Source organism: Pongo pygmaeus, chromosome 3 (genome assembly GCF_028885625.2).
Source record: "Pongo pygmaeus isolate AG05252 chromosome 3, NHGRI_mPonPyg2-v2.0_pri, whole genome shotgun sequence".
In the NCBI taxonomy this organism is placed as follows: Eukaryota; Metazoa; Chordata; class Mammalia; order Primates; family Hominidae; genus Pongo; species Pongo pygmaeus.
Window position 1 is genome coordinate 14,686,159 of NC_072376.2, and position 24,744 is coordinate 14,710,902.

The window sequence follows — 24,744 nt, forward strand, 5'->3', positions numbered from 1 at the left end:
CCAGCTACTCAGGAGGCTGAGGTGGGAAGATTGCTTGAGCCCAGGATGGTCCAGCCTGCAATGAGCCATGATGGTGCCACTGCACTCCAGCCAGGGAGACAGAGCAAGACCCTGCCTCAAAAAATAAAATAAAGACACATACCACATGATCTCATATTTGTGGAATCTAAAAAAGTTAAACTCATATAAGTAAAGAGAGGATGATGGTTACCAGAGGCTGTGGGGGTGGGAACGAGTTGTTGATCAAAGCATGCAAAGTGTCAGGTAGACAAGAGGAATAGGTTTTGAGATCTATTGGACAGCAGGGTGACTACAGTCAATAATAATAAATATTTCAAAATAACTAAGAAAAGCCTGGGAAACATAGTGAGACCTTGTCTCTACTAAACATCAAAAACATTAGCCAGGTGTGGTGGTGTGTGCTTGTGATTCCAGCTACTTGGGAGGCTGAGGCTTGAGCCCGGGAGGTCGAGGCAACAGTGAGTTGTGATCCCAACAATGCACTCCAGCCTGGGTGACAGAGCTGCTACCTGTCTCAACAAACAAAACTAAACTAAGAGTAAATTTCAAACGTCCCACCATAAAAAAAAAAAAGATAGGCAAATGAAGTGCTAGATGTGTTAATTAGCTTGATGTAATCATTCCACATTGTAGACATATATCAAAACATCACATTGTATCTCATAAATGTATACAATTATAAATTATCAATCAAAATAATCGTAATTTAAAAATTACTAGATGTTGCATAGTTTCTAGTTTAATGTAAACATTATAAACCATATTTGTACCCATTACAAATTGCAGCTATTAAATAATCTTGAAAATCACATCCCACCTTTAATGATTTGAATCATGGGACAGTGCAAAGGGCACCTGAATACATGTCGTAGTACTTAGGTTCTTGGCTCTTTCACTAAACAGCCACATGATCATGGGCAACTTCTTTAACCTTCATGGCAGTCCATGAGAAAACATGTACAAGTATCTAGTCCAATGCTTGGCATATGATATAGGCACTCAACATTTGTTAAAATTGAAGTTTTAACTCATATTATATAATTTCTATTTTTTAGGAGTTAGTACATACTAAGTTGCAGTACCCTTTTATTTGACATGTAGATCTGGAAATATTCATTTCATCCAAATGAGACTAAGCAAAATCATATATTATCTCAAAACACTGAAACAAATGGAATAGTATAGTGCTCCTTTTAACCCACAGATCACAGGCAAACTATAGATTGAAACAGGAGATCTTTTTAATAGAAAAATGCCACAGCAATTTAATCAAAGTCTGAACAAGGACTTTGCCTGCTGCCACAAATACCATGACAAACTGTGGCATTATAAGAATTAATGATGAGGATATGATAAATAAAACATGAGTTGGCCAGAATATTTTTACTGATGTCTTCTCATTTGACTTCCTGGTATGAGATAGTCAATTTATCACGCCTGTAATCCCAGCACTTTGGGATGCCAATGCGGGCGGATCACCTGAGGTCAGGAGTTCGAGACTAGCCTGACCAACATGGAGAAACCCCGTCTCTACTAAAAATACAAAATTAGCCAGGTGTGGTGGCAGGTGCCTGTAATCCCAGCTACTCGGGAGGTTGTGGGAGGAGAATCACTTGAACTTGGGAGGTGGAGGTTGCAGTGAGCCAAGATTGCGCCATTGCACTCCAGCCTGGGCAACAACAGCAAAACTCCATCTCTAAAAAAAAAAAACAGATGGTCAATTTAACTATCAACTTAATCGAAAAGCCAATGATTGTAACAATTAAAATTTTGGTTAATAAAATTCAATTATTTGTGACTTAATGTGTGAAGGATTTCATCTGCTACTGACAGAAGTATAAAGACAAAAAAAGTATCAGTTGTAAATAGTCAGTTTATTTGTCAAAACATATTATCTAGTATGGTATTTTCAAATTTATAACTTGTAACATTTTAATCAAACTACAAATTACACTTGAACCACATTTTCAAAAATAAAAATAATCAAGAATGATGAAGTAAAAACTGCTCAAGTTCAACTGCTGGATCTGGGATGTAAAATAAGTGACATAACAGAGAAAGGTGTTGAGTTTTTAAACAGCAAATTTTGACTTTATTCAAATCACATTCTTTTTTTTTTTTGTACTTGGTTTTTGTATTGTTCTTTGTTTATTTCAAACCAACAGCCAACATCGTACAAGTAACATTCTAAAAAGAAAAAAGGAAGTATAAAAGATTATAATGAAGATAATTTAATATGTGCATTTATCAAATGTGTCAATGGTATTCTTGAAATAAAGGCTTAAAATCTTCAAAATTAAAAAAGCTATTTGGATACAAGATGCTGAACTTACTGACAAAGGAAAAAAATACATTCAAGTTCCCAGACTAATTTCTTAGTTATTGCACTATTGTTAGTGATAAAGCCTTATTATCATCATTAAAGCATATTATGAGACAGAAAACAACTCACATATTTTCTTCTAACATGTCTGGATATGGTATGTACAATTTAAATCTCAGCTAATTAATTAAAAACTATCCAGAATGACAACACAGTAGCTCATTTACTTTTTACCACTGCAGAACATTTGGAAGCAATACTTACTATAAGTCTGTACAGACTTCATAATCCACCTTGTTGAAAATAAGCTGCATAACAGTTGTAGAGAAATGTAGGAAGATTGGTTAGTACAGGATACACCATGTTGTTTAAATATAACCTCAGACACAACTGAATTAGATATATAGTTGAGTATTTGTTACTTAACAACAGGGATACATTTTGAGAAATCCGTCACTAGGCCATTGTCACTGCCCAAACATCTGAGCATACTTACACAAACCCAGATACAAACTACATACTTTGGCTATATATATAGTCTCTTGCTCCTAGGCTACAAACCAGTACAGCATGTTACTTTACTGTAGGCAATTGTAACACAATGGGTTAAGTATTTCTGTATCTAAATGTATCCAAAACTAGGAAAGGTACAGTAAAAATACAGTATTACTTCATGGGACCACCATCACATATGTAGTGTTTTGTTAACAGAATGTCATTATATATCAAACAACAGAAATGTATTTTCAGGAATAGAATATCTATTGCTAGATAATATAAAATTTTTTAAATGTTGCGCTACTGCATTCCAGCCTTGGCAACAGAGACCTTGTCTCAAAAAAAAATGCTTTATGATAAAAAATTTCAAACAAACATAAAAGTAGAAAGAATGATAATAAATACTCACCTTTTACCCAATACTTGGCTTCAATAATCATCAACCCACAGAAAATGTAACAAAACTCTGGCATCCAGACAGTCTGCTGATTTCACACTATGAAAAGTTATTTTTATTAAATACTCAATACTACTTGGTCAGTACTTTTTTTCTTATTGAAAAGCAATTACTATTTGGCAAACATTTCCAAAGACAATATCTAAGTAATAATACCACATATTTTACTGACATTTTCAGCATTTTTTATGAACTATATTTATAATTACAGGGATTTCAACATTCCAACTTATCCAAGGGTTCCAAAAGACATTGTTAAAGGGGCAGTAATCACCCTAGGTACTACATGCTCCTGAAATTTTGCAACATATGGAAAAGGACATTATTATAGAAATTTTGAAAGAAATAAAATTAGAGCTACTGTATTGTTACATCTCACTTCCTGACTCAAGCTTATAACAAGCCTTATGGAGGTGTACCTTGAAATGAATTGCATGTGTGTATCAACAGTTCATTCCTTTTCATTGCTGAGTAGTATTCTCATATGTGTTCCATTGTATTCCAGTTTATTCACTTGATAGGCACTTTGGTTGTTTCTAAATTTTGGTCATTACAAATAGAGCTACAATGGACATTTGTCTTTGCATGAACAAATATTTCATTTTCTCTTGGGTAAATACCTAGGAGTAGAAGGGCTAGATCATACGTATGATAGATACATGTTTAACTTTACAGGAAACAGTCAAAGTATTTTCCAGTGGTTGCTCTGTTTTGCATTCTTTATCCTTGGCAGTATTCTTTGCTCTAGAATCTGCTTTGTCTAATAATACAGAGATTCCAGCTTTAATTGGTGTTACCATCATATCTTTTTTCATCCTTTTAACCTATTTGGGTTTTTTACGTTTAAAGTGTGTGCCTTATAAGAGGCATAAAATTGGATTTTGTTTTATCCAATGCAACAACCTTTAGCTTTTAACTGGGATGCATATATAGCCAGTGGTTCTCAACTGAAGGCAGTTTTATGTCCCCTGCCCCTTGCCCCCTCCTCCCACAAAAGAAACACTGGGCAATGTCAGGAGTTATTTTTGGTTTTCTTTTATAACCCTTGAAAAAAGGAAAAAAAAAAAACATTCTTAGCCTGCAGGCAGTAAAATAGCAGCTTGCAGACCATAGGTTTCTGGTCCCTAGTATATTTCTACCTGCCTAACTTCCTTTAACATTTCTGATACAACAGATCTACTGATGAATCCTTTCAGCTGTTGTCTGAAAAAGTATGCTGCTTTTATATTTCAAAGACATTTTCTCTGGGCATAGACTTTTTTTTTTTTTTTGAGACCGAGTCTCACTCTGTTGCCCAGGCTGGAATGCAGTGGCGTGATCTCGGCTCACTATAACCTCCGCCTCCTGGGTTCAAGTGATTCTCCTGCCTCAGACTCCTAAGTAGCTGGGATTACAGGTGCCCACCACCACACCCAGCTAATTTTTGCATTTTTAGTAGAGATGGGGTTTCTCCATGTTGGCCAGGCTGGTCTCGAACTCCTGACCTCAAGTGATTTGCCAGCTGCAGCCTTCCAAAGTGCTGGGATTACAGGCATGAGTCACCGCACCTGGCCTGGGCACATAATTTTAGGTTGACAGGGTTTTTCTCTGTTTGGTACTTGAAATATGTTGCTCTACTGGCTTCTCAAATTGTTCCTTATAAGAAATCTAACTTCTTACCTTTGTAACTATTTCCAAGTCACTTGAAAACAGTACCTTTTTGCCCCTAGTCCATTTAAGATTTTATCTTTATCACTGGTATTAAACAATTTGATTATGGTGTACTCCGGTTTGGGTTTTTGTTTAAGAGACAGGGTCTCTCCACATTGCCCAGGCTGGTCTCAAACACCTGGCCTCAAAGCAATCCTCCTGCCTCAGCCTCTCAGTGTTGGAATTACAGGCGTGAGCCAACACACCTGGGTGGTGTGGTTTTTTTATGCTTCTTGTGCTTGGAGTTCATATCTTCTTGAATCTGTGGGTTTATGGTTTCCATCAAACTTTTAAGCGATCATTTCTTCAAATACTTTGTATGTTCCCTTCCCCTACTCCCATTACACACTAAGGTGCTTAAACTTGTGCACAGCTCACTGATGGACTATTTTTTTGGTGTGACTTTGATTTGTTTCTATTGCTATGTCTTCTTCAAACTCATGAATCTTTTCTTCCACAATGTCCAATCTGCCATTAATCCCACACGGTATGTTTTACATTTCACACACTGCAGTTTTCATCTCTAGAAGTTGGATTGACATCTATCTTCCATGTCCCTACTTAACTTTTTGAACATATGGAATACTGTCTGAATTCTAACATGTCACTTTTTATCTCATTATGGGTCCTATTTTCCTGCTTTTCTGCATGCTTGCTAGTTTGGAGATGACTTGTATCCCTATAAATCTTCTTGAGCTTTGTTCTAGAATTCAGTTAAGCTACTTAGAAATAGTTTGATGCTTTCAGGCCTTGCTTTTAACACTTGTTAGGCAAGACAGGGACAGTGTTCAGTCTAGGGCTCATTGTTTCCCACAGCTGAGGCAAGGCCTGTTCTATGTACTCTACCCAATGCTCCGTGAATGAGGCTTTCCAGTCTGTCTTGTGGAAACAGCCAATATTCCCAGCCATCTCTGAGCATGACACAATTACAGTCATGTGTTGCTTAATGACAGAGATATGTTCTGAGGAATGCACCTTTAGGTAATTTCATTATGTGACCATCATAGAGTACTTACACAAACCTAGACGGCACAGCCTACTACACACCTAGGCTATATGGCACTGCCTATAGTTTCTAGGCTACAAACCTGTACAGCATTCAGTTACTGTACTGAATTTGTCACACAATGGTATTTTTGTATCTAAACATAGAAAAGGTATAGTAAAAATACAGCATGAAAGATAAAATGGTATACCTGTAAAGGGCACTTACCATGAATGGAACTTGCAGGACTAGAAGTTGTTCTGGGTAAGTCAGTGAGTGGTGAGTGAATGTGAAGGCCTAGGACATTATTATAACACTACTGTAGACTTTATAAACACTGCACACTTAGGCTTAAATACATTAAATCTATTTTTAAAATGTTTTTCTTCAATAGTAAATTTTTATTTTATAAACTTTAAAATTTTTTTAAATTAACTTTTTGACTCTCTTGTAATAACATTTAGCTTAAAATACATAATGTACAGCTGCACAAAAATATTTTTTATATCCTTATTTTATAAACTTTATTTAAAAAATTTATTTTTACGAGACACAAATATATACACATTAGCCTAGACTTACACAGGGTCACAATCAACAATATCACTGTCTTCCACTTCCAGATTTTGTCCCCCTGGAAGGTCTTCAAGGGCAATAACATGCACAAAGCTGTCATCTATGATAACAATGCCTTCGTCTGTAATACTTTGAAGGATCTGCCTGAAGTTGTTTTACGGTTAACTTTTGAAAATATATATAAGTAGAAAAAGTATACTCTAAAATAACAATAGGGCAGGTGCAAGGGCTCACACCTGTAATCCCAGCACTTTGGGAGGCCGAGGTAGCCGTATTGCTTGAGCCCACAAGTTTGAAACCAGCCTGGACAACATGGCAAAATCCTGTCTCTACAAAAAATACAAAAAATTAGCCGGGCATGGTGGCACGTGCCTGTAGTCCCAGCTACTTGGGAGGCTGAGGTGGGAGGATCACCAGAGCCCAGAAGGTCGAGGCTGCAGTGAGCCAAGATTGCACTACTCTACTCCACCCTGGGCAACAGAGTGAGACCTCATCTCAAAAAAAAAATAAAATAAAATAAGAATAAATGTATCAGCAAGACAGTAGACCAGCATCACCACAGACACATAAGACATCATCATTGAGATCTATGACATCACTAGGTGGTAGGAATTTTCCAGCTCCATTATAATCTTATGCAGTCCATCATTGAACAAAATGTCTTTATGTGATCCAAGATTGTACTGTAATATTTTTGGACGATCCTTTCCTTGGCCTCAGGTCATTTCCTCACATGCATACAGTGATCAATACTTACCTGAAGAATCAGGAAAGATTCATTCCAGATCACTAGAATTCTCTCTCTATGCAGCTCTCTCCCTTCTAGCAAACTCTGGCTGCATTGGTTTCACCAGGCTCCAGGCTCTATCAACAGAGGGATTCCACTAGGCTGCATATGTTTCCCTCTCCCTGTACTATGGCTTAGAAATGCTCCCAAGGCAATAAACTGAGGCAATCATAGGACTCACTTTGTTTCCTATTGATCAAGGTTCACTGTCCTTCATTGCCTGATATTCAATATCTTGGAAAACATTGTTTTATATATTTTGTCCATTTTTTATTGTTTCTGGCCTGTATCAAACTTTTAACCATTACATGCCAGAACAAAAATTGATGCATTCAAGAAAAAAACTGGCTAGATTTGTTTTCCAACACTCTGAATCAAAAACTGAGTTATACTTGGTGCCTGAAGAATAGGAAATATTGTAGCTTACTTCTTAGTAAATAGTAAAGAATGATTATGAAATATCAAATGCATCGTTCTTTTTTTTTTTTAACTCTCTTAGCCCTATGTCATAATGATGTATCATTCTTTTGGAGGAAATAGGATTGTTCATTGCTAAGTGGAATGAATGTAGTACCGCTATTGGTACTTTTAATTCTTAACCCATAAAAACAAAGAAACAGAGTTAACACTGTACCAGGTATGTGAGAACTGCACTTGAGATCCCAAACTGAAATAAACTTATGAATACATAGCACACTCATCACATTAAATAAAATGTCCCCCAATTTTTATTATATTGTATTTATTTGGGATTATTTCTCCATTTTACATTTATATATTAGTGAAATTATATGTAATCATAACTTTTTTCCTTACAAAATAAAGTTATTACTCATGAAACTTTCACTTTAATCATAAAACCTTATCAACTCATTTCTATCATCTTAGAAGATTCTCAACATTATGGGTTTTTTGGTTTTTTTTTTTTTTGAGACAGAGTCTCACTCTGTCACCCAGGCTGGAGTGCAGTGACGCGATCTTGGCTCACTGCAAACTCCGCCTCCCACGTTCACACTATTCTCCTGCCTCAGCCTCCGTAGTAGCTGGGACTACAGGCGCATGCCACCATGCCCGGCTAATTTTTTGTATTTTTAGTAGAGACGGGTTTCACCATGTTAGCCAGGATGGTCTCGATCTCTTGACCTAGTGATCCGTCTGCCTCAGCCTCCCAAAGTGCTGGGATTACAGGCATGAGCCACCGCACCCAGTCAGTTATGGTTTTTAATGATAAATTAATTTGTCATATACCTACAATCATTGTTTGCACAAATTCCCATCAGTTCACTAGGAATCACGAAAAAAAAAGCAGTGGGCCTGCCACTACAAAACACTTTATGCATCAAACAGATGAAGCAACTGTAAGGTATTTCTGTGATGTGTAACCAGGCTTGTAGAAGACTTTTCCACATCATTGATTTTTTTATGTTAAGTCACATAATTTATACAGGAAAGCTACCTCCCTCTAGTTTTCACTTCCTATATTTTGTTCCATAATTAATTTTCTTCAAATTAAGATTAATTTACACTTAACATTTATAAGACAAGTAGAAATTAATATGGGAAGCAAAATACTAGTATATAAAAATGAGGTGAATAAGTACCACAAATAAAAATTATTTAGGACTAAATGACCAACTACTATTATAGCCTATAAAGATTTTCTTGCATTGTTCCTATCCTGGATTTACCAGACTTCAGGCTTAGATCCTATCTAACCCCTCTAACTATTGCTTTCAAATTCAAGTCTTAGCTACCACACAGGCAGTGCAAAAACAGAATCACTCAAGGATTTGAACCTTCACTATGTCTTAACTTCTCAGTCGCAAAACTCCAATTTTTTTTTTTTTTTTTTGAGGCAGAGTTTTGCTCTTGCTGCCCAAGTTGCAGTGCAATGGCGCCATCTCAGCTCACTGCAACCTCTGCCTCCCAGGTTTGAGCAATTCTCCTGCCGCAGCCTCCCAAGTAGCTGGTATTACTGGCACCTGACACCACACCCCATTAATTTTTTGTATTTTTAGTAGAAATGGGGTTTCACCACGTTAACCAAGCTGGTCTCGAACTCTTGACCTCAGATGATCCGCCTGCCTCAGCCTCCCAAAGTGCTGGGATTACAGGCATGAGCCACCATGCCCGGCCAAAACTCCTGTTCTAGTTGAATATGCAGAAATGCTATTCTGACTACCTCAAACAGAATTCTTTCTGATCCACAGATATCAAAGATTTATGAGACAAAATTTTAAAAGGAGTGAGAGATGAAAAAGAGCTCTACTTTTACTATTAAATTAGCTGTCTGACCTTTGGCAAATACTTAACTTTCTGGACCTTAGCTTCTCCATCTAAAACCAGAAAGGAGGTTAGAGGAGATATGACTACAGAACAACACAGCTTATGAAAATTATATACTATTGCTCTATAATCCTTAATCCATATATATTAGGACACTGTTTCAAAAATATTATTGAAGCCTTTCACCTCCTAATATGATGCAATAGGATGTTTATAAACTACCGCATAAGAAGCATTTTTGCCCTTGCGCCCAAGTAGTCAAACCTGAACCTAATCAAGCATCTAAATTTTACTATTAGTTTACAGAAAATAAACATGATAGAATAGATTGAAAGATTGTATGAGGATGGAAACAGCCAAATCCTGAACATGGGAAATTCAATCAGACAAATGACCTAATCTCTACAACAAATAAATGTCAACAACAAAAAAAAGGGACACTCTGTTATATATTAAGAGACAAAGATATATCAATAAAATGAAATATGTGGACGTAGTTTAGCTTCTAATTCAAAGAAACAAGTGTAAAAAACATTTTTTGGCAATAATTATAAAAATCCTAACACTCAATATTAGATATTAGATAAAAATGTTACCGGGTCATACATTTCCTTCACAATAATTCTGGCTGAGAGAAGGGTAGAGTGTGTGTATATGTGAATGAGTATTATGGCGGGGAGGGGGAGGACTTGATAATGGTTGAAACCAGGTGTTGGGTTGTTGGGTTCATTATGCAATTTTTTTTTTTTTTTTTTTTTTTTTGAGATGGAGTCTCTCTCTGTCGCCCAGGCTGGAGTGCAGTGGCGCAATCTTGGCTCACTGCAAGCTCTGCCTCCCGGGTTCATGCCATTCTCCTGCCTCAGCCTCCCAAGTAGCTGGGACTACAGGCACCTGCCACCATGCCCGGCTAATTTTTTTGTATTTTTAGTAGAGACGGGGTTTCACCGTGTTAGCCAGGATGGTCTCGATCTCTTGACCTTGCAATCCGCCCGCCTCGGCCTCCCAAAGTGCTGGGATTACGGGTGTGAGCCACCGCGCCCGGCCTCATTATACAATTCTTTACTTTTGTGTATATTTGAACACTTCCAGAATAAATAATTTTAAAGTATGATTTTCAGTTCTGTTAAGTACATGTTACCTAATATATCACTAGTCCATGTTAAAGAAATGAAATTCTCAAAGCTAAGAACGAAATCTTAAGAAAACAAAAAGACAAAAAAAAGTAGTCACGAATGGCCCAATACAATTATCTAACAAATGATATGTTCTATATTTATTAAGAAAATAAACCACTGAAAGCATGCAATACAACTCTGTTTATATTAAGGTCAAAAAGAGGCTTATTTCAGATATACCGCTAGATAGCGTTAAAACTATAATAAACTCTGAAGACAAGCAAGGTAATATAGGTAACACAAAATTCAAGATGATGGTTTCCTCTGGGAAGGAGGGGAAATATATTCACAAAGGAACACAAGAGGCTTAAAAGATACCTTTATGTTATGTTTCTTAATTTGGATGCTGGGTATATATGTTCGTCTTATTACTCTTCTGTAGTATAATAAAAATATATATTTATTCTTTCTCCTTGGTTCCTGGAAGAAAGCTCCTAAAACCCTTGGAATTTCCTGATAGGAGGTGTCTTTTATACTTCATAATATATTCCTTTCAATTATACCTGAGTTTATGTTAAGGAGGTGACTCATAGGGGTTGGGAGATAGAGAGGGACCCTAGGTACCTTCAGGATGGAGGCTGGTTACCAGAAAAACCAACTAGGTGTTTATAGGATTGAAACTTTTAGCCCATCTCACTATCTCTGACAAGGGGAGAAGAACTGGAGACTGAGTTCAAATAAGTGACTAGTGATTAATGATTAATGAATCATGTCTGATCAATGAAACCTCATATAAAAACTTTGAAATGATCTGGCTCAAGGGGCTTCCAAACACATTAATGTGCTGGGAGGGTGGCACAGAGAGAGCATGAAAGTTTTGCACCCTCTGTCCTCCATACCTTCCCCTATGTGTCTCTTCCATTTGGCTGTTCCCAAGTTGTATCCTTTACACAAAAACTGTAGTAGTAAATATAGTGCTTTCCTAAGTTCTGTGAGTCATTCTAGCAAATTATCAAACTTGGGGAGTAGGTCATGAGAATGCCCAAATATGGAGTCAGCCTGGAAGAAGTCCAAGTAGGTTGGGAATACCTGAGACTTGTGGCTGGCATCTGAAATGGAGGCAGTCTTGTGGGACTGAGCACTTGACCTGTGGCAACTGTGCTAACTTCAGGCAATTAGTAACAAAATTGAATTGCACTGTAGGACATTCAGCTGGTGTCAGGGAATTGCTATTGGAATGATGTATCATTAAATGGGCAGGTGGGTGTGTTTCATACATACTTCCTTTTCTCATAAATTATATATTTAATAGGAATAATTCAACTACTGTGAATTTAAAAATCAAACAAAAAACTATGAAGTTGCACATACTTTTAACTTATGGGACAAGTCATTATTCATAGGTGTTAAGTCTCAAAACAGGCAGGATTGCCTGGATTCTCTCATTTGCAATTTTATCTTTCAATCCAACAAGAATGGCTTCATTAATTTTTTACACAAAACATTATCAATCTGGGCATTTTCTGGCTTATTTCCCAATAACTTACCAGAATTTGGCACATCAAAAACTTCATTGCTGTTTACCTCAGTACTGAAACAAAAATAAATGAAAACTTATTCCCAAGTGGCATTGTAACAACCACTTGATTTTCCCCAAGTGAAGACTTTAATAACTCAAAGGGGTTACAATTCATGCAAACGAAGAAAAGCTACAATGCTACTTTCATGCATAGGTATACTAAACATACGTTTACATAGTCTCAAAATAGTCCTTGTCTGAAATATTTGCTAAATAACAAGAATGCAACAACTTTTTGACCAAAAAAATGATCTTTTGTATTCCTTCCTACGTAGAGCATTAAGTATATTTACCTAAAATTGGTTTCTTATAATTTTAAATGTAAGCTACTATTACCTAACAAATCAGCTTTTAATTATAAGCTTATTATTTTAGCCTACAGAAAAATATTTATAAGGTCATTCTGTTTGAAATGTCACTGTCTTCATTTTTCTTCATTTTTCCTTCTGTTTGGTGAAACGATGTAATAAACTGCTGCAAATTCTGTCTCTCACTCTACTGTTGGTTCATATTTGCAGATCATCATAGCTTAATTGATATAATGAACAAATGCCTGTTAAAAAACTTTTACTGGTCAGCAGAAATAAAAAACAAACCCTTCACAAACTACATTGATAATAGTCTCTGTCCCTAGCACTATCATAATTCTCAAAAATCTTAACAATTTTTCACCAAACTAAAATCTCTATTTTTTTTTTTTTTTTGAGACGGAGTCTCACTCTCACCAGGCTAGAGTGCAGCGGCGTGATCTCGGCTCACTGCAACCTCCGCCTCCTGGATTCAAGCGATTCTCCTGCCTCAGCCTCCTGAGTAGCTGGGATTATAGGCACGTGCCACCACAACCAGCTAATTTTTGTATTTTTAGTAGAGACAGGGTTTCACCATGTTGGTCAGGATCTCCTGATCTCATGATCCGCCCGCTTCGGCCTCTCAAAGTGCTGGGATTACAGGTGTGAGCCACCGTGTCGGGCTAAAATATCTACTCTTTAACAATTATTAATTATCCATCCAGTAGAAAAAACTGAGGAAAATAAACCTGAGTAATATTTACCCAAGTCTTTTGTTTTTGAATTGCTCCTGTCATGGAGCAAGGCAGCACAGATTTTGATCACAAGAGATTTTGATTTTTCTAAATATCCTTGAATCTATCTAGAGAAATGTGCTAAAGGTACAGTTCAGGAACAAACAAACAAAAAAAGAAAAACACCAACACCCAGTGGTCCCAATTCAACACTGCTTTTTAAAATTAAGCCTTCCTATCACACAACAATTTATTTTTGTTACATATTTTATCATTCTAACTCATATTCCCAAACTTTTCAGGATTTTACTTATCTATCAAAAAATCCCAATTATATTCCTGTTGTTTCCAATCCCCCTAAAAAAAAAAAAAGCAGTACCTCTCATTCTCTTCTCTGCTGATAGGAGTGTAAAATGGATCACTCTATGAAGGGCAATTGTAAATATCTATCATATTTGCAAACACATTTCCTCTTGGATCCAGCAGTTCTTTTCAGAATCTGACAGTTACCCCTGCAAATGTAGAAATGACATGTATTCACTGAAGAGTTGTTTCCAATATCTGAAGACTGGAAATAACGCCAAGTGTCCACCTACGCGTGATTTACTGTATAAACTGGAGTATATCTACAAAATGGAGTATGTGACAGGAAAAAATAAGTTTAATTGAATACTGATGAGGAATATCCAGAATATACAGTAAAACGGGGGAAAAAAACATGAACAATGCAGAAAATATTGAAGGAGAGACTGAGTGAAATAAGACTGTATATTCTCATCTGCTTGTATCTGTGCATGAAGAACCGGAAGGATAAACAAGAAACTAATTTAAAATGATTACCCGTGAAGACTATTAGGAATGGTACTGGATAGGGACTAGGGAGGAAGTGTTTCTCGCTGCATTTCTTTTCCTGTAGTTTGAGCCATGTAAAAGAAATATTTGCTAATCAAAAAACAGCTTTAAAAATCCAGTGGGAGAGGCTGGGTGCAGTGGCTCACCCCTGTAATCCCAGCACTTTGGGAGGCCCAAGTGGGTGGATCACCTGAGAGGTCAAGAGTTCGAGACCAGCCTGGCCAACATGGTGAAACCTCGTCTCTACTAAAAATACAAAAATTAGCCTGGCGCCTGTAATCCCAGCTACTCGGGAGGTTGTGGCAGGGGAATCGCTTGAACCGGGAGGCGGAGGTTGCAGTGAGCCGAGGTTGCGCCACTGCACTCCAGCCTGGGCGAGAGAGTGAGACTCCGTCTCAAAAATAAAAAATAAAAAAATCCAGTTGGAGAATCAAAAATTTTTAAAAATTTGACTGTGTAATCCTACAAGAAGTAGCTTGAGGAAGAGAAATGCTGATAAAGTCGCATTAAGTTTCAGAGTTGAAATTCAAGCTTCTGTATCTAACATTTGTTTCCCTGTTTCTTCAAGGTAGAATTAAAAAAAAACTATATATGACATATATATGTCAAACCAAAAAATAAAGGAGTATATATTATATGTATAAGAATATATATATATTCTCCTTTATATATTTTTTGTTTCACACATATATATATGCCAACCAGAAAAACATTTGGTTTGTGACAAAGATGCACTTAGTTGCACGAACCTATCTTGTTAATGATCAAGAAATGTGCTTTGTTACAATCATTAGAGGACAGAAATACACATACATATTTAAATCTATTTAATGAAATGCAGGTTTATGTTAAAAATCAAAGATCTGCTAACCTAAAGAGTCGCACAGGAATACTATGATTATTAAACACAATGCGATTCTCCAAATAAGTAAACAGGTGAAACGATATCAAAGTTCAAAATTTTCTAATTCTTCCACAAAGACTATGAAAATCACCTTGGTGTGTATGAATCAGCGTCCTGGCCCCGCCAGGTCGGGGCTGGGGCTGGCGCGGGCTGGGAGCGCTTACCCCGCGGCAGGAGCGATTCAGCGCCACCACCAGCTTCGCCTGGTTGTGGTGTGGCTGGTGCGCCAACCGAAAGGCCTCCTTAATCCGCAGCAGTCTCTTTTCGCTCCCATGGCTCTGGGACTCTGTCCGGACTAGCCCTGTCCGCGCTCGGCTACATCCGGCCCGCCCACCAGCTCAGAGGCAGAGTTCTCCGCGGTGTCTCCTCGGGTTTCTTGTCAGAGGGTCCCAGGCTCCTAGGGAGTCGTTACCGCCCTGGAATTCAAAGAACTCCCGCGAGAGTCGGAAATCCCGCGAGACTGCCGACAGAGCGTAGGGAAGTGGAAAAGTGGAGCCTGCACCGGCCGCTTTCTGCACCCCCGGACACCGCCCCGGTCTCACGCATGCGCAGGCCGATCCAGTTCTTTTCGGCTGGAATGGGGAATTTGTGAGGTAGGCCGGGAGTGGTGTTGCGGAGGGAATTGTCGGGGAGATCAGAGGTGCAGCTCTGCTGGAGAGACCTGAGGCTTGCAACGCTGGGCCCGGCCGAGTCGCTGCGGCTGGGCTGGAGGTGAGGCGAAAGAAGGGCATCCTCTGATGGGAGTGGACCGGAGTCCGCTAAAGCGAAACATTCCAGGGTTCGTTGCGGGAAATACAGTCTGGTTTTGCCCCCCGTATTAATTGAGGGAAGGTGAGAGCAGAAGCAATCCGGGCCTGAAGGGCGATTATTCTAGGGTCGGCCGAGGGGTTCAGGCCAAAGTTCATTGAAATCCTAGTTGGGTCCCTGGAGGACGAGAAAACTGGTCAGGAGTCTCCTGGGAAGAGGGTCATGTTTTAATCTAGCTAAAGCTGGTACCTGGCAGTTTCCACTCTTAAGGCCTAGTTACTAATTAATGTGTGCGCAATGTCAAAACAGGAAACAAAGGGAAATGCAAGAGGTGGAAGGTAATTTTAAGTTAGTGGCAGTATGACAGATTTCCAGTGCCTTCAGGAAGGTATCCAGCCTTAAAGATCCTTTTTTTAAATAGACGATTTTAGACAGAAAAAAGGTAGAAACAAAACTATAACACATGTGTACTCACCACTGAATTGGAGAAATAAATGATTTTATAAGTGATTGAAGTCGTTTGTCAGCTCTACCCCGTCTCATTCTCTTTCCTTTTGCCTAAGAAAACCACTCTCCTAACCACCTTTATGCAATCTGTAATGTGTACATCTTTTTGCAGCTAGCTTGTTTTACATAATGTTTTTGAGATTTGTCAGTGTTGTGTAACTCCACCTTATTCATCTTAATAGCTGAACGGATATTCTTTTATTTTAGTATGTCACTGTTCATTGTTTAGTATCTCCAGTGCCTGACATACTTTAGGTACTGTAGGTAGCTAAATGTTAGTTGAATGTATGGCTGCTGTAGCATTTGAACTAAGTAAAAAAGAATAAATAGGACTTCATATGACCCAACAAGAGTATTCCAGGCAAAAGGAATACTAGCCAAAAGCAGAGACATGAAAGTGCATGAACTATTTCAAGAATTTCCATACTTTTAGTACTGAAATGTAGAATGTATGGAGATCATGTGATGAAGGAGAAACCTCGAAAGATGAGGCTTAAGCTTAAAGGATATTATCCCGAAGAGCTTACACAAGCTCGGTGCCATTAAATGCTTTTCCAGTTATGAAGAAGCTGATTAGAGCTGTATTTTCAGAAGATGATACAGCGCACTAGAGATATATCTTAGGATATAAAAGATTAGTGACAGGGAATTTTAGACTATCAAGCATTATGACAATAACAATCATTGCATTAAGCAAGTAAGACAACCAGCCAGACTAAAAATCCTAAAACATTTTCCTAGTCCATCATATTATCACATTCCTAAACAATTATTAATATTTCATATTTTCTTCTGACAAACTTGCAACATTTTCTACTTCGGCCTCTCACTTAGATGATACCTCACATCCTATTCAGTTAAAAAAGAACTTCCCCATGCTTTCATCACCACATCTACCAGACCTGTTCCCTAATATACTGCCACTGCTATTACTATAGATGAACTGTCTGATTTAGGAGGGAGAGTAAACCCTTTAAAAATACCTTTTTAATACAATAGTAACTGAACTAGTGTTATAAACTTTCAAGGGGGGATTGAAACATGAATAGTAGGAATATGAAAGAATGGAATAGTTAAAAGACAATTGCTTCTAAGAGAATAATGATCCATATATAGTAATATAAAAATAAGATAGTTTTTTAATGTATGTTTCTTTTTTTCAGGTAGATTTAGGTTCTAAGCTTTAAATGCTAAATCTAAATTTACATGTATGTTTTTATAGAATCATTGTTTCTACTATTTCTTAACATAAGCAGTTTATTATGAAGTAGAATCTTTGACAATCCTGTTTTAAATAATATGTTTCATTAGCCTTTTTCTTACATCTTTCCCAGTTGTCCAAATATAGTTGGATAACTTATTTGTTACTGACTGTGATAAAAATAGAATGTACATCGTACAGTTTACTATAGGTGTCATTAATTTTCTCATTCTCTCAAATGCATTGAGTAACTACCATACAGCAAGCACTATTCTAGGAACAGGTAGATAAGATTTATTAGTGGAAAATCACTTACCTAAAACCACATCATATAACCATGTTAATGCACCTTGGTGTATGAGAAACTTTCAACTACAAATATTTGATTACCTTAATTGCAATTCTTAACGGAGGCTAAGTAGATGGATAGCTGAATGAAGTTATTACTTGGAAATGTTGCCATGTAGCCACAGGAGCCAATTTTAGTGCACACATCTTAAGCATCAGTGTACACATTTATAGGTCTTTGGTGTTTTGGCCAGCAGAACCCACCTGGGTTATGGAATCACACTGGTGTACTTGATCATGTTCAGGTATGAACATGCTCTGATTTACATTGAGTACTAATTGAGCATGTCTATTTAAATTAAAGTTCCAGAACTTATGGTTAGGCCAGAACCTCAGGTTTGAACTTCTCCCCTAAAATTCCTCTGGCTTCTCATTAAAGCTGCTTTAAGAGATATAAGTAAAGAAAGTCAAACAAAAGACTCTGTAGCATGTTTTGTTTAACATGTTTTGTTTAGCACCGTTTTTCTTGAGCTATATATGGTAAATATCTAGGGAGAGGTGTCAGAAGGACAAAATTGTAGTAGTTTGAGGTTTCTTGGGGGAAAGTTGAAGCATTAAAACATGGTAGCATCCTTATATGAACTTTTAACTATGGAAGGAAGAGTCAGTATTCCCTTTCAGGCAGCTGTTTATCTGGCTTAGATTGCCTAAAAGCTGTGTATTGCCCTTCAACTTTTCTTATGCATTAGAAAGAGATCTAGATGCATTTGCCTTCAGCAGTGTAGTTCTGGTCTAATACATTGATGACCACCCACTGTGCTGGGACATGCAAGAGGTATGTACCATAAACTCTTTAGTCCTGCTAATGTCCTCGGCAGAGGACATAAAACCTAAGAAAAGCTGTCTCTTTCCAGCCAAGGTTAACTATTTGTAACATGTCATCTTTCAAGGAAGCATCTAACCAAAATTAAGTCAAAGGCATCTACCAGGTCCTGAATTCTCTCCCAGATGCACACCTTTTAAGGTACAATCAGATACCATATGTAATCTGTAGCTATTTAACCATCGTTAAAGCATTTAGGACTTTTATTTCCTAGAAGAACTCATGGTCTGCAAAATAGTTGTATTAAAAGGTAAAAAACCTGATCAGGAAAAAGAGGTTTAGGGCCAAACTGTACAACTTTGTAACTAGAACAATAACACAAAATAATAGTGTTTTAAGATGTACCCAGGATTTATTTTAATCAGATATGGTAAGATATGCAGATGTGAAAATGATTGTCATGAAAGAAGAAATTTTTATACTCATGGATCCCTAGAAACAGGAAGCACGGCACCTTACACCATGCAAGGGTGTCATACCTAGAAGCAGCAGGGTCAGTGGGGAGAGGAAGTACAAGGAAACTGCAGGAAAGCCTTTATTTGGTTTTCTTAGGAAGGAATGGGCAAAACTGGATAAGCAGGCTTGAACAGGTTTAAAATTGGCTAGTTTAAATAATTTTGGCTGCCTTGGGGCGTAGGGGATATCCCTAGTTGCCTGGTAGCTGGTCTGGAGTGATTAGGATAGGGCAATATTGGCCAGGAGTATAAGAACCCAAGATGTCTGTGTTGGGAGTGGGGGGCTTCTGGATTGGTTAGTTTGCATAGGAATTAGCTAACCCTGGGAGAGGTAGTACCTCTCCAGTCATCAAGGACCCACCTAGATACCAAATGATTAACAATACAAAAATAAGAAAGTACAATTAATACAAACAGTCATAATAAAGATACAGTATTAACACAGTTAAGACATGGAAATTTTAATAAATAAACACTACAGTAAATGTAAGACTGCACCCCTCCCAAAAAATTTGAGATAATTTGATGGAAAGGTGTGTAAGGAAGGGTTGAAACTACTGTTATCGTCATAAGACTGAAATATACTATGATCCAAGAGAGCAGTGCAGCACTACCAAGGCAGGCATGACCAAGATAGGTGCGGCCAAGCAAAAAGGAAGTATGTATGGTGAATAAGCTATACTCCTTCATGGCTTGCTGTATTCTGTTTTGTTAATATACTTTCCAACTCCTGATGCCAACTTCTGGGTTTTACTGTCACTTTTTTTCTATTTACCAATCTCAGTTGAAGTGATTTGCCTTACAGAAATAGGCCTAAGCCAATATAAGATCGTGATAAAGAGAGCTATAGACTGTTTGCCTCACCATCTATGATCTTGGATATCATAAAGGCCCCCATAGCTGGCAGTAGTATTACTTTGTACTGTGATGCTTTGATGTCTTATCTCTGGTCTTATTCCCAGGTCAAGGATGCATTCCAGGAAAGTTCCATAAAAATATACCATCAACTCCAACCTGATATTTGACCTAGCTGTGGAAAACCTCATTGGCTCCTCACTAGATCAGACCATAAAAATGATTCAGGAATGAAAATCTAAGATGAATTCCCACCACTTCAAGATGTTCTTATACAAGTCAACAGTCTAGCAGATCAGCCAGTCTCTTTCATCATCAAGCAGACATACTCAAGGTACCAACACAGCAAAGGCACAAAATGTCTCTATATCAGTATTTTTCATGGTGTATGTGAGACCCATTAGTGAGGCATGAAATCAATTCTGTGAGTCACAATGAACATTTTTTTAAAAAACGAAATAAAATGTAAAATACCAAAGTGTTTTGCATGAATCCTTTGCCTGAATTGTGCACATTGCAAGGAATGCTGAGGTCAGTTTCAATATGTGAGAGGGGTATTTGATGGAGGAGATATGTTGAATAGAATGTATATTGGCTAAGAAATGGTTTTCAGTTATTGATTCCTGGGTGTCTTGCTTGATTTTCATAATAGCAAGGTTAATGTTGTATAGTCAAGTTTTATGTTACAATTACTTGCAACTAGTTGTGAAGTCTGAAATATTCAATTCAATTGCAAACTTTGTAGTTTTTGAAAAGATGTTAGACTATATATTTTTTCTTCTTTTTTGAGTTAGTGCCAATTATAACATTTTAATCAAACTGGAACAAATTGCTATTAAAATGGATCATTTCTTTATTAAAAGAAAGAGGAATAGTGAAGTGAAATATACAGAAGCATGTTCAAGTTCATCTGTTGAATGTGGAATTGTGAATAGTGACAATACTGAGAAAAATACTGACTCCAATCTGCAAACTTCAACTTCATTTGAGCCACATTTCAAAAAAAAAAAAGTAAGTGCAAGACGTTATAATGAAGATTACTTAAAATATGGCTTTATCAAATGTGAAAAACCCTTTGAAAATGACAGACCTCAGTGTGTTATTTGTAATAATATTCTTGCGAATGAAAGCTTAAAACCTTCGAAATTAAAAAGGCACTTAGAAACTCAGCATGCTGAACTTATTGACAAGCCTCTTGAATATTTTCAAAGAAAGAAAAAAGACATAAAGTTATCAACACAATTTCTTAGTTGTTCTACTACTGTTAGTGAGAAAGCCTTATTATCATCATATTTAGTTGCATATCGTGTGGCAAAAGAGAAAATAGCCAACACAGCTGCTGAAAAAATTATTCTTCCAGCATGTTTGGATATGGTGCGTACAATATTTGATGATAAATCAGCTGATAAATTAAAAACTATACCTAATGATAACACAGTATCTCTTCGAATTTGTACTATTGCAGAACATTTAGAAACAATGCTTATTACTCGTTTACAGTCTGGTATAGATTTTGCAATCCAGCTTGATGAAAGCACTGATATTGGAAGCTGCACAACACTTTTAGTTTATGTCAGATATGCGTGGCAAGATGATTTTATGGAGGATTTTTTGTGTTTTTTAAATTTAACCTCACACCTAAGTGGATTAGATATTTTTACAGAATTAGAAAGGTGCATAGTTGGCCAATATAAATTAAACTGGAAAAACTGTAAAGGAATTACAAGTGATGGCACAGCAACCATAACTGGAAAACATAGCAGAGTAATTAAAAAATTACTAGAAGTTACTAATAATGGTGCTGTGTGGAATCATTGTTTTATACATCGTGAAGGTTTAGCATCCAGAGAAATTCCACAGAATCTCATGGAAGTATTGAAAAATGCAGTGAAAGTTGTTAATTTTATTAAAGGAAGCTCACTGAATAGCCGGCTTCTTGAAACATTTTGTTCAGAGATTGGAACTAATCATACCCACTTACTATATCATACCAAAGTTCGTTGGTTGTCTCAAGGGAAAATACTAAGCAGGGTTTATGAGCTCAGGAATGAGATTCACTTTTTTCTCATTGAAAAAAAATCTCATTTGGCAAATATTTTTGAAGATGATATTTGGGTAACAAAACTGGCATATTTAACTGATATTTTTAGCATTCTTAATGAACTGAGTTTAAAACTACAGGGGAAAAACAGTGATGTATTCCAACATGTTGAAAGTATCCACGGATTTCGAAAGACATTATTGTTATGGCAAGTAAGACTTAAAAGTAATCGTCCTAGCTATTACATGTTTCCAAGATTTTTGCAACATATTGAAGAGAATATTATTAATGAAAACATTTTGAAAGAAATAAAATTAGAGATATTGTTGCATCTCACTTCTCTGTCTCAAACTTTTAACCATTTCTTTCCAGAAGAAAAATTTGAAACATTAAGGGAAAACAGTTGGGTAAAAGATCCATTTGCTTTTCGAAACCCTGAATCAATAATTGAGCTAAACTTGGTGCCTGAAGAAGAGAATGAATTATTGCAGCTTAGTTCTTCATATACATTGAAGAATGATTATGAGACCTTAAGTTTATCAGCATTTTGGATGAAGGTAAAGGAAGACTTTCCATTGTTAAGTAGAAAGAGTGTCCTGCTATTACTACCATTCACAACAACTAGTTTGTGTGAACTAGGGTTTTCCATCTTAACTCAGTTAAAAACAAAGGAAAGAAATGGGCTGAATTGTGCAGCAGCTATGCGGGTAGCATTATCTTCCTGTGTTCCAGACTGGAATGAACTTATGAACAGGCAAGCACACCCATCATAGTAAATAAAAATCTTACCTAGTTTTTGTCTTTGTATTTCTTATTTTGTAGTATTTTTCTATGTTATATTTAAATGATACTATAATATTGTGATACTTTTGTTATGTTTTAATTTTTGTTATATTTAATAAAATTATTTTATGTTCATTGAACAAAAATTTAATGAATTTCTATTAGAAGCCAGGAACTATTCCAGAGACATTTGGGATACAAAAGTGAACAAAACAGATAATTCCCTAGTAAAGTTTATATCCTGGCAAGGAGAAATTGACAATAAACCTAATAAATAAGCTTTATAATATTTAGAAGCTATTAAGTGCTATGGAAAGAGTAGTAAGAAGGAAAGTCAGGGAAGTACTGGGGAACCAAACCATGAAGGGTTCTGTAGACAATTATTGGGCCTCTGGCTTTTGTCAGTGGACTAGAGAACAGTTGAAGGGTTTAAGCGAAGGAGAGAAATGATCTGAGCTAGGTTTTAAAAGACACTGGTCACTAATTTAAATTCTTAGGGTAAGTCTGAATTAAATGTTACTTTCCCTTCACTGGGCATGGTGGCTCAGACCTGTAATCCCAGCACTTTGGCAGGCCGTGGCAGAAGGATCTGTTGAGCCCGTGGTTCAAGACCATCCTAGGCAACATAGTGAGACCTTGTTTCTACTAAAACTGTTTTAAAAATAAGTCAGGTGTGGTGGTGCACACCTGTAGTCCCAGCTACTCAGGAGGCTGTGGCGAGAGGGTCGCTTGAGCTCAGGAGTTTGAAGTTGCAGTCATCTATGATTGCACCGCTGCAGTCCAGCCTGAGCAACAGAGTGAAACCCTGTCTCAAAAAAATTAAATGTTACTTCCCTAAAAAAACCTTTTCTAACCACCCTAGGGTAAATCCTCCATTATTCCTTTTATTTCTTTGTTTTCCTTGTAGTATATAATTTGTAATAATTTTGATTACTGATTGTCATTCTGCCACCCTGGAGTATATAATTTTTAATTATCTAATTACTGTTATTCTTCCATAGTAGGGGAGGTGATATCCATTTGCCTGATACATAGTATGTGTTCAATATACATTTGCTAAAGAATAAATGAATCAGTAATACCTAACATCTCTAATTTGCAGTCATTCCCAAGAGTAATTATTTAATATGTGACAAATTTCTTTGCCTTTTTTACTTTTAAAAATCTAATTTTGACATAACTTCTGTAACCATCCAGAAACGGCATTGATGTTGCTTCTTCACATTGTTGCTGATGCTTAAGCAATGTATATTGTGTAATATACAATATAGTCTTCAAACTAATTTCAACTTCTGCCTCTCTGTGTACTCCCTTATCCCACTGAGTGATATTATTTGGCATGGTCATTCTCATTAAAATCATGCAGGATAGTAATTCCTTTCCATCTGCTACCATGCCTAGCCTTATTTAATTTTTCAGATTTTCTATTCTATTGAAGGTAATTGATTTTTTCTTTTTTCTTTTTTTTGATGCTTCAAATAAAGTGTTGAAAAACAATTCCCTGTGAATAGCTCATATTTCTGCACAGTCTGAATCCCCTGTTTGACTGTGTTCACATCCAAATTAAGAATGTATAAAGGAAACATTCCAGGATAGTGAAGCTAGAGATAGCACCTCCCCTAGAGACATCCCAGGGAAGTAAAGATAAAGCCTTCTCTTTTTCTCACACCAGGAGGGGAATTTGCCTACATTACAGAAATAATGAGTAATCTCTCTGGAGAAGATGGGCAGACATGTCAGCAGCCCCATAAAAGCCTAGAGACTTAAAATGTGGGGCTTCTCTTCTGTAGTGCAACCCACTCCATGCAGAGGTAACACCTGGCCCTTACTGTATTACATTATAGGAATTGGAGCGTTGGGAACACACACAATGCTACTCTGGCTGCTGTTT

The 24,744-nt window shown here is 37.0% G+C and overlaps 1 protein-coding gene and 1 long non-coding RNA gene across 8 annotated transcripts; one reads left to right on the forward strand and one right to left on the reverse strand.

Moving 5' to 3' along the window:
- Positions 1 to 1,247: 1,247 nt before the first annotated feature.
- LOC129035521 (uncharacterized) lies at positions 1,248 to 15,518 on the reverse strand. 5 transcript variants are annotated; one of them, XR_008502209.2, is made up of 7 exons: positions 15,185 to 15,365; positions 13,717 to 13,849; positions 12,285 to 12,328; positions 6,202 to 6,270; positions 3,252 to 3,338; positions 2,609 to 2,652; positions 1,876 to 2,208 (listed from the first exon to the last, which is right to left on the reverse strand). It is a non-coding gene; the product is annotated as an uncharacterized LOC129035521 (long non-coding RNA). The 5 variants fall into 5 exon arrangements; XR_010126010.1 differs by lacking the exons at positions 1,876 to 2,208; positions 6,202 to 6,270 and adding an exon at positions 1,248 to 1,717 and having other exon boundaries at positions 15,185 to 15,517; XR_010126009.1 differs by lacking the exon at positions 6,202 to 6,270 and having other exon boundaries at positions 15,185 to 15,517.
- A 35-nt stretch (positions 15,519 to 15,553) lies between these two features.
- Positions 15,554 to 24,136, forward strand: FAM200B (family with sequence similarity 200 member B). 3 transcript variants are annotated; one of them, XM_054485976.2, is made up of 2 exons: positions 15,554 to 15,686; positions 20,137 to 24,136. In XM_054485976.2, exon 2 carries the CDS (start codon positions 20,870 to 20,872, stop codon positions 22,841 to 22,843), a length of 1,974 nt encoding a protein of 657 aa, XP_054341951.1. In that variant the 5' UTR covers positions 15,554 to 15,686; positions 20,137 to 20,869; the 3' UTR covers positions 22,844 to 24,136. The 3 variants fall into 3 exon arrangements, with proteins under 3 accessions (XP_054341951.1, XP_063519611.1, XP_054341948.1); XM_063663541.1 differs by having other exon boundaries at positions 15,655 to 15,871; XM_054485973.2 differs by having other exon boundaries at positions 15,672 to 15,804.
- Positions 24,137 to 24,744: the final 608 nt, after the last annotated feature.